The sequence below is a fragment of the Diabrotica virgifera genome, chromosome 7 (assembly GCF_917563875.1).
Source record: "Diabrotica virgifera virgifera chromosome 7, PGI_DIABVI_V3a".
NCBI lineage: Eukaryota > Metazoa > Arthropoda > Insecta > Coleoptera > Chrysomelidae > Diabrotica > Diabrotica virgifera.
This window is the reverse complement of record NC_065449.1, coordinates 72501040-72512161: the sequence shown is the minus strand read 5'-3', so window position 1 is coordinate 72512161 and position 11122 is coordinate 72501040. Positions and strand designations below refer to the sequence as shown.

The 11122-nt window shown below is 31.9% G+C and overlaps 1 protein-coding gene across 1 annotated transcript; it reads left to right on the top strand.

Moving 5' to 3' along the window:
• Positions 1-1420: 1420 nt before the first annotated feature.
• LOC126888532 (uncharacterized) lies at positions 1421-3655 on the top strand. The gene is made up of 2 exons (XM_050656876.1): positions 1421-1558; positions 2024-3655. Exons 1-2 carry the CDS (start codon positions 1421-1423, stop codon positions 3653-3655), a joined length of 1770 nt encoding a protein of 589 aa, XP_050512833.1.
• The last annotated feature ends 7467 nt before the right edge of the window (positions 3656-11122 follow it).

The window sequence follows — 11122 nt, the reverse complement described above, 5'->3', positions numbered from 1 at the left end:
AATTTTTAAAACCAATGACAATGATAAAACTGAATATAATTTTGCACACGCACACTTTCTACAACACGTCATAGGGTGGGGCACGCAACCTTATTAATTTCAAAATGCACCTCAGGACGGTCTATTCCATAGTCTATTCCTTACTGTTAGTGTACGCTCGTTGTGGTTCAACTAGTTTTGCAAGGTAAGTGTTCTCTTAATTATTTTTTGTTAAATATTTTTTATTTTTCTTGTTTGATTTTGAATAAAACTTAATGTTTTCTGCTCTGCTATTTATAAAATCTCTTCATTCCAGCTGAGATTTATTATTTCGACATTAAATAATTATCTAATTGTCGACATTTTGAATGACATTTATTTTTTATTTTCTCGTAATTATTCGTTGTTAAAATCTTTTCGGTTTTTCAAGTTTTTGGTTAGCTATTTATAAAATTCCTTCATTCCAGATGAGATTTATTATTTTAGCACCTGATTGTCTACAAGACCTCATGTCAGCATTTTGAATGACAATTATTTTTTTATTTTCTCGTAATTATTCTTTGTTAAATCTGTTCGGTTTTTTCAAGTTTTTGGTCAGCTATTTATAAAATTCCTTCATTTCAGATGAGATTTATTATTTTAGCACCTGAATGTCTACAAAAAGACATGCTAGCATGACAATTATTTTTTTATTTTCTCGTAATTATTCGTTGTTAAATCTGTTCGGTTTTTTGGTCAGCTATTTATAAAATTCCTTTATCCCAGATGAGATTTATTATTTTAGCACCTGATTGTCTACAAGACCTCATGCCAGCATGACAATTATTCTTTTTTATTTTCTCGTAATTATTCTTTGTTAAATCTGTTCTGTTTTTCTTTGATTTTTTTAATTAATGTTTTCTACTCTGCTATTTATCCCTTTATTCCAGATGAGAGTTATTATTTCGACATCTGATTGTCTACAAACAAAAAAGACTTAATGTTAGCATGCTGAATGTCAATTATTCGTCATTCTTCGTAATTATTCTTTGTTAAATCTTTTCGGGTTTTGATTTTGAATACAACTCAATGTTTTTGCTTGGTTATTTATATCACTCCTTCATTTCAGATGGATTTATCAAAAATTAATGCCTCATCTGTCGTAGCGAGGAAACCCGTGAAGAAACTCAAAGAATTACCGATCGACATTCCAGTACCCATTACGGGAGCCAAAATTGTGACGACAAAGTTTGGGCAAGCTGTTCTGTTAGATTTGGGGGAAGAGGTGGTGTTTCTACCGCCTAGAGTGACAGATACCTACAGCCCCGTCATTGAGAAGTTTTCGAGCGGGAAGTATTCGATAGTTTATCACGGCCTGGTGGACTGCGGCCAAAAGTACCAGCCCATGACATCATTTAAAATTATCTAAGCGAAAATACTGAGAGAAAGAGAGGTAAGCAATATGGATATTGTTAAACAATGTAAAAATTTACTGTTATTCATCAAAAGAATCAGAAAGATAGTTTTTGATAAATTCACAGCTAAAGACAAAGAAATTTGGGTGAAACGCCTAACGAAACAAATCAAAACTTGTAATAAAGTAATAAAAAAACGCACTTTGCCTATAGGTACAATTAGAAAACTGCAAACGCATGTAGGACATTTTAAACATTTTAAACAGATTATTTTCAATAGACATGTCGGTATGGGGCTAGACAACAAACTAAAACATAGAGTTAAATGGGAAAATGTAGTTTCCGCGTTTAAAAGTCGAATTAAAACTGGAGTTATAGTTAATTTATGGCATAAGGACTTAGCACATTTCCTAAATGATTGTTATATTATTTTTAAAAATAAAATCAGAAAAATTTTAAAAGCAGATAAAGTTGTTAAAGTTAATGTTTGTTTTTGTGGAGAATTTATTAAAAAATCGGGGGAGGAGGAAATTGTAAATTTTAAATATTTTAATACAAAAAATGCTGTACTAGACGTATCTACCGATACAGAGCGGTGGTTTTTTGAGAATGTTAAAGATAAAATAAATCTTAAATTATCCGAGTTTCAGGAAAGGGACTCCGGTTTTGCATTAAATAGAATTGTATCTTTAGAAGTAAATATTAATCGATATGAAATTGGAAATGGTTCCTCGTATATTAAACTTCCTGCGAGTATTCAAAAAAAGCGTGCTTGTATTAATGTAAAAAATTCTGATCAAGCATGTTTTTATTGGGCAATAGTTAGTGCCCTCTATCCAGCTAAAGCACATAAAGAACTCCCATCCTCATACCCATGGTACAGTACAGTACTAAAAACAGAAGACCTAGAGGCACCAATGCCGTTACATCAAATTTCAAAATTTGAAAAATTAAATAATATACCAGTCAATGTATTTGCTTTAGAATTAATAGAAAATAATGAAAAGTCATTTTTCACAGTATATCCAGCTAGATTAACTAAAACAGTCGTTGCCAAACATGTAAATCTTCTTTTAATTCAGAATCACTATTTTCCTAAATTAAACGATTATGAAGCACCTCCAGTGGATAATGATAATTCAGAAATTAAGTACCACTACTGCCACATTACGGATATGTCTAAATTAGTTGCTGGTCAATTAAATAAAAGAAAGGTCAAATTATTTCTTTGCAATAGATGCTTAAATTATTTTTCAACTGAAGGGAAATTGTCGGAACATGAAAAAATGTGTGCAGATATGAATAATTGTAAAATGTCTTTTCCTAAATATGATGCTGTTAGTTTTAAAAATTATACTTATAAACAAACAACGCCATTTGTCATATATGCAGATTTTGAGTGCATGTTAGAAAAAGTTACAGACCTCCAAACATCCTCTTGTACTAAAAAATATCAAAAACATATTCCGTATAGTGCTGGATACTATGTAAAATGTAGCTATGATGAAAAGTTGTCTTTTTTTAAGAGTTATAGAGGCATTGACTGCATGGAGTGGTTTGCTAATGAATTACCAAATTTAGCTCAAAGTATTCATTCGAAAATTAAGAAAATTATACCAATGCAGGAAAACCCGAGTACCAGTAAAGCCACAAGGTGTCACATATGCGAAAAATGTTTTTCTCCTACAGATATCATTGTTAAAGACCACGACCATTTTACGGGGGAGTTCAGAAATTTCGCCCACCAAGCCTGTAATTTAAATTTTAAAAAATTGTTTGTCGTCCCAGTTATTTTTCACAATATGAGTGGCTACGACAGTCATTTTATAATTTCAGAGTTAAGCAAAAAAGGAGATATTAGTCTACTTCCAGTCAATAAAGAAAAATACATTTCATTTACACTTAACGATGCTGTTACTAATATAAAATTTCGATTTATTGATTCATTAAGATTTTTAGGAGCCTCTTTAGATGAATTGGTTTCAACATTAAATAAAAATGACTTTAAAATTTGCAAGCGAGAATTTAGCAGGTTAAGTGACGATGAATTTAAATTAATAACTAAAAAAGGGGTATTTTGCTATGATTTTATTGATTCTTGGGAAAAATTAAACATTACCGATTTACCTCCAATAGAGGCATTTTATAATAAGCTAAACGATACGAATCTTACAGATGAGAAGTATGCTCATGCTAAAATAGTTTGGGATACCTTTAACATTGAAAATTTAGGTCAATATTCAGATTTGTACAGTTTATCCACTAATAATTTTCCAACATAATCAGCAGTCATATTGATATCAAAGAGACCGGCTTTCGAATCAAGGTTGTCAGATATATTTCCTAAAATTCCCAAGTTTATATATTCTGAAAATGTTTTCTCTACTTTACTATTCAATTGTTATTCAATGACACTGTTAGAAAGATAATATGAAAATATTCTCTAAAAATATATAAATTAGTTAACTAGGTACTTAAAATTTTAATGGGCCTTCACTAATAAATTAAAGCAACTTTGTATATATTATACTTTAAAGAAATTTTGGAGTATCGGCAACACTGTAGGCGGGACAAAATTAAGAAGCCCCTTTGAAATTAACGTTGCCATGTTGATGATTTTAACGTGATATTGAGAATTTGCTTTAATGTTAAAACAAGTTTAAACATTGAAAGTATCAAATTTTAAGTAATAAAAAACCAAACAGTGATGGTCACATCCATTACTTATATATTTCGTTTCAATTCAACAACAAAAGAACACTATTAGTTAGTTCTTCCCTACTCTGCCTATCGTTAAATTGGCATCGTATTTCGGCCATCGTTGGTGGCAACACAGCACAGCGGAACACATGTGTCTCTATAAACAAATTTTGTCGTTGTCCATCCAACAGTGGCGGAGTTGTAACTGGAAGGTTAGGTTATATTTTGCTACTATATAAATAATTAAAAACGATTTGCACGTCCAATGTGAACTCGTTTCAAAAAAGAATATACTGGAATGACTGATAATGCAATTGTTTCGAGAATTCAGGAATTAACAAAAATTAAGTATAAGACGATCTATAAAATTGTTAAATTAGGAACTGTTACATATCATTCCTTAAAACGAAAGCGACGAAATAAAAAATTGGGTAGGGTTGACACCGCTGCAAACGACGTTTATCAATGTTTATAAGACAGTTTATAACTTATTAGTTTATTACAAAGAAAATAGGTAGATATTCCATATTGTGAGGACGTTCCAATCTGAAAAAATTTATAATTCGATTTATTTGCAAATTCCTGTTCAAAAATATCCCCTTAAACAAATCTGAGGGGCGTCGAGCTAATTTTTTATCCAGAATTTGTTAAAACTTTAAAACATCACCTTTTTTTCTCCAAAATATAATTTTTTAAATTTTTTGGTCATTCTAAACAAGACAGGTACCTTGTCATTTTTCTCAAAAGTTGATAGTTTTCGAGTTATAGGAGAGCTGAAAAATGCCAATATACGCATTTTAGAGGCTTAAAACCCTCATATTTAAATTATTATTTTTGAAGTTGTCAAGAGCTTAAATTGAACACATTCATTTTCAAGATTCTGAATAGTAATTGGGTCTAACTTCAATTTAGACCGTTGTTCTTTAAATGATAATTATGCGCGTCCATCCGATTTTATGCGGTATACTATTTAAAAAAACATTTTTTTTTTAGATTTTGTAGGCCATTCTAAACACAAAATATTTCTTTTCATTGTTCTGAGAAGTTCATAAGAGATTTCTGAAATGGTATACGGCATAAAAATCGGATAGACGCGCATAATTAACAATTAAAAAACAACGGTCTAAATTAAAGTTAGACCCGATTTCTCTTCAGAATCTTGAAAATAAATGTTTAAAATTCAATTTAAGCACACGATAACCTCAAAAACTATAACTTACATATGAGTTTTCAAGCCTGGAAAATGCGTATTTTTGGATTTTTCAGATTTTAAATCGCTTACAACTCGAAAACTATTAACATCTTAGAAAATTACAAGAAACCTTTTTTGTTTAGAATGACACACAAAATAAACAAAAAAATGTTTTTCAACAAAGCAAAATAAGAGATTTTTGAAATAGTATACGATACGGCATAAAAATCGGATGGACGCGCATAATTAACAATTAAAAACAACGGTCTAAATCGAAGTTAGACCCGATTACTGTTCAGAATCTTCAAAATGAATATTTAAACTTCAATTTAAGCTCTTGACAACCTCAAAGATAATAATTTTAATATGAGTTTTAAGCCTCCAAAATGCGTATTTTCGCATTTTTCAGATATTAAATCGCCTATAACTCGAAAACTAATAACTTTTGAGAAAAATGACAAAGTACCTTTCTTATTTAGAGTTACCCAAAAACCTAAAAAAATATTTTTTGGAGCACAAAAAGTGATATTTTGAATTTGTTTAAAAAATTGTTTAAACAATTTCTGTCGAAAAATTAGAGATTTTCCTGAATATAATTATGCAAAAATTATATGATTTTTCTTGAAATATGCGTGTGATGAACTGATCCTTTTTCTTAATTTCCACGCCAATGGTCGGCAATGGCATCAAAGAATCTCAAAATCCGACACTTGGCAAACTGACTTTGGAAAAAGAATACTTAAAAACCGATATTGTGCTTTTAGCAGATGTTTTTGAAACTTTCCGCAAAAAATGTTTTATAACTTATGGGTTAGATCCAGCCTGGTACTACACAATGCCCGGTTATTCTTGGGATTGTATGTTGAAATACGTGGGGTGTAACCTCGAGTTATTGCGTGACGTTGACATGATACTATTTATGGAGAAAGCAATTCGTGGAGGAATTTCAGTATGTAGCGGTAGAATGTCGGAGGCCAATAATAAGTACATGCCTAATTATGACCCCGCACAGCCCTCAAAATACTTAATGTATTTTGATGTCAATAATTTATATGGGTGGGCTATGGGAGAACCCTTACCCTACGGAGGGTTCGAATGGATGGATGCCAAAGACATTGATGTTATGTCTGTACCAGATGACTCTCCCGTAGGGTACATGTTACAAGTTGACTTAGACTATCCTCGCAAATTACATGATCTGCACTCAGATTTTCCATTCGCTGCCGAACACCGCAAAGCTTTGGGTTCAAATCATACTAAACTAATGACAACACTTTATAATAAAAAAGAATATATCGTTCATTATAGAAATTTAAAACAAATGCTGGCTAATGGATTAGTTTTAAAAAAGATACATAAAATTTTGAAATTTAAGCAGTCTGCGTGGCTGCGACCCTACATAGAATTAAATACTCGACTTAGAGCTGCAGCTACGAACGATTTTGGAAGAAATTTATACAAATTGGCCAATAATAGTGTATTTGGAAAGACTATGGAGAATATAAGGAAACATAGAATAGTAAAACTAGTCAGATCATGGAATGGGCGATATGGTGCTAAAAATTTAATTTCTAGTGCCCGGTTTCATAGCAGAAAAATATTCAATGACAATTTAGTAGCTATAGAACTGATTAAATCAGATCTAGTTTTTAATAAACCCTTATACATTGGCATGACTGTTTTAGATATATCAAAATTATGTATGTACCAATTTCATTACGACTATATGCTTCCAAAATTGGGCGCAGATAAATGTAATTTAATGTATATGGATACCGATAGCTTTATTTATGAACTGTACTGTCATGATGCATATGAGGAAGTAATAAAACAAGATCTATCAAAATTTGATACATCCGATTACGCTGTAGATAATATCTATAATATTCCTCGCGTAAATAAAAAAGTTTTAGGAGTAATGAAGGATGAAAATAAAGGAGAAATTATGACAAAATTTGTGGGATTACGATCAAAAATGTATACTTTTAAAGTTCAATCTGGTCGAATCACTAAAAAAGCAAAAGGGACTAAATATAATATAGTAAAAAATGTTATAAAATTCGATGATTATGTAAACTGTTTAAATGATTTTAAGGAACAAACTGCTACTCAACACTCCATTCGGTCATATAGCCATAACGTTTATAGTATAGAACAAACAAAAATTGCGCTAAGTCCTTATGACGATAAAAGATATTTAATTCCAAATAGTTTTAGAACCCTACCATTGGGACATTACAGTATTTTAGAATAGATTTTTTTTTGTAGATGAATGTTCCATCATTGACCGACCTATCTATCAAAAAAATCTGTGAAACAACAGTATCAGCATCATATTTCATCGAGCAGTCCCCCTTGCCGTGGACATTAACAAAAATAATATTAAAAAAATTTCCTTTATATAAATGGGAAACGATGATAAGCAGTGCTAAAAATGATCCTATTCCTTCATATAAAGGAATAGAATTTATTGCTTGCTCTAAACACATACCGTCACATTTAAGAAATGTCGTATTAGGAAAGTCAGATTGGGGGAGTATATTTGAAGATGAACACTCCAGTTATTGTGTATGGGCTAATGGATATTATCTTAAGCAGCATCGCCTAAACGTATGTAAATCATGTTTTTTTGCATTCAAAAATGCTCATGAGACCTTAAATAAATTTTTACTGGTGCGTTACGACCATACTCACGAAGTTTATGATGCTGATGATATCGTTGAATGCGTATATCAGCAACCATATTATTGGTGCAATAGTTGTTTTACTCACGTTTTATTCGATTTAAAAGATTACGAGTCTTGCGTTAATGCATTACATGAAATGCCTAGAAATAACAGGTTTGATGATTCTGAACCAGAAGTCTGAAGTAGGCAGTAATATTGATTCTTTTGAGACGAATGATAGTGTCGAATATCCATAAGCTACTATCTCTCTTTCTCTCTTTTTTGTAAATAATAAAGATAATATAATGTTATTTTTCTTTCTGTATTTTATTCTATAATAAAGATATATGTAAACATTTTTATTTGTTTTATTATGAGCACTTCCCTCATATGAGGCACTCAAAGCAACAGTGACCTAATCCACATCCCACAATTTTACCAAAACCCTTTTATTACATTAAAGTTATCCATTAAGAGATGGCTTTAACGTAATAAGAGTGTTTTCGTAAAAATGTGAGGCGTGGGTTAGACCACTGTTGCTCTGAGCGCCTTATCACATCATAATAAAAATCTTATACTTTTTATGATAAAACGTTACGTTTTATGTGAATCTTATATGTTTTACGATAAAACGTCACGTTTTATGTGAAATAAAACTCCAAATTTGCAATTTTTATCATTTATTTAAATCATTAATTACCTTAATTTTATAAAAATAAATGAACTCCCTAAGAGCATTGTTTGTCATATCATCTGGCATTATCGAACAAAAAGCATACAATATTTGCAAGGGGTTTAAACTATCTGCAGTATTTTTACAAAAATCTAAAACATTATAATAATATTCACAAAAGTTCAAATTTTCTAACAACTGCATACGAGGCGATAGCACACTAGTGTTAAGTTCAACAATTTGCTTCACTTCTTCTTCATCCATATAGTACTCCACACCATGCTTCTTAACAATAATGAATTTACAATCATCGTAAACTATCGGGGTAACAGTGCAGTATTCTTCGCATGGAAAAGTTGGGTGCATGAGGTCATCAGTTGATTGGAAAAAATCAATTAGTTGTTGTGTGATGATTGAAATAAAGGAATACCATTCGTATGCGCTGAGTGATATTCTGGTAGGTTTATATTGTTGAGATAAAATCACTGCAGGCGAAAATGATCTTGCAGGGCTTATACCACATTGTACTTCATAGCCCGATAACGTGTATTTTGTTGCAAGCAGGTAGAAAACTTCTGATTTGGCGGCAGCCTCATAATTTTCCAAAGCTCTATCTAATTCTTGATTATAGTCTTCGTTGCTAGGCATATCGATGCTAAATTCACAACCACCTGAGGAATACCCACTATCTTGAGAGCCACCTGAAGAATACCCACTATCTTGAGAGCTCATGTTCACTTTTACTGACATTGATACTGAAGCATGAGTTCTTTTATAGTCCCCTACTCCTTGTGGTAAAAACAACCTCTTTGCAAAAAATGTATTGCTACGCGGCGGATTAAAAGATAGATCCTCCTAAACTACGTCATTAACGTTAATCCAGCTGTTATGTTTGCTGTCCATACCGAGCCATTTCACATACATCTTATTGCCTTTTCGTCTAAGTACTTTTTCAACCAAGTAAATGTCAGGGTTTAATGTTTTCTGTAATTCTTCTTCGTAAAACCCCCCGCTAATCGGTATACCGTGCATGTCTTCAAGCAAATACGTTATAGGATTTGTTATCTTAACTTTTACAATTTTAAATAATTCCGTCGTCCAATTGGGCGTGTAGGCCTTTTCAAATAAATGTTTTGTCTTTGAGACACGCACAATGTCACCAATTTTATATTTTCTTGGACCAGCAATTTTTAAATGACTATAACTCTTGTTTAAAATAGCTTTTTCGTTGGATTTGTTGACCTGAGATGGTTTGTATCCCGTTTTACTGTGCCTTGTATTGTTGTATTCCTCGGTAATTACAGGTAGAGCTTCTAACCATTTGTATGATCCATGTAAACTGAAATACTTGTACAACTTTGCTTTTAACGTTCTAATGACTCTTTCACAAATGGCGGCTTTTTTAATCGTGTAGGTGCTGTAATGATTAATTTCGTGTTTTTTCATTAAATTTTGAAATTTTCTGTTATAAAATTCTGTTCCCTGATCGGATTGGAGGTTCTTCGGAAGTCGTCGAGTATGGGCCAGAATATCCGAAAATGCTTGAGTAATTTCCTCGCCAGTCTTGGTCTTTAGAGGGCGTGTCCACACATATTTTGAAAAACAATCAATTACGACTAGTATTAGTTTAAAATTTTTATTTTGGTGTGCGTAAGGACGCATTTCGGCCAAATCCATTTGCCACAAGTCATCGATTCCTTTGATTATTGTTCGTCGACGAGGATAGATTTTTCGTGCTGGTTTATGCAATTCGTTCACCACCTGTTCCTTTTCTGTAGACATTTTCTTATTAACGACTTCCAGCATCTACATCTACAACATGTGTGCGCAATAGATCAATATTACGTACTATATCCTGTAATGTTTGCTCCACTTGTTTTAACCTCTGTTCCATCTACATATCGTGCATCGTATGGTTTGCAAGTGTTTCTGCAGCTTCTTTTATGCTTTTATCCGTATCCTTTTTTAGTGTATTCACATCATCTTTGATTATTTTTTTCAATTTTTGCTCGAGAAGTGGAACTGTGGTTTTATGAAGCTCTTCTCTTACTTGATTTAGTTCGATCGCTAAATGTGGAACTGTGGTTTTATGAATTTCTTTTCGTACTTCGTTTAGTCCGACGACTAAATCCTGTATATCATTAGTTTTTTGTTGCAACAACTTATTTATATTGTTCTCCGTATCCTTTTTTAGTGTATTCATAGCATCTGCGATTATTTTTTGTAGCTTTTGCTCGAGCAGTGGAACTTCTTTTCTTACTTCGTTTAGTCCGATTGTTAAATCTTTTATATTAATGGATTTTTGATCTAATATCGCATCATGGGCTTTAATTATTGGAAAGTATACGCTACGCATCTCATTTATTAGATTATCAACGTATTTTTTCGTTGCAGCATCACTATATTCTGATGGGTCCTTAACATTACAAATTTTCACATTTTCGGCATTAATGTTTCCGGCAGGAGTATGTGGAAATGTAACTCGTACTGCCTTTTGGGTGATACTGTTACGAGAGTG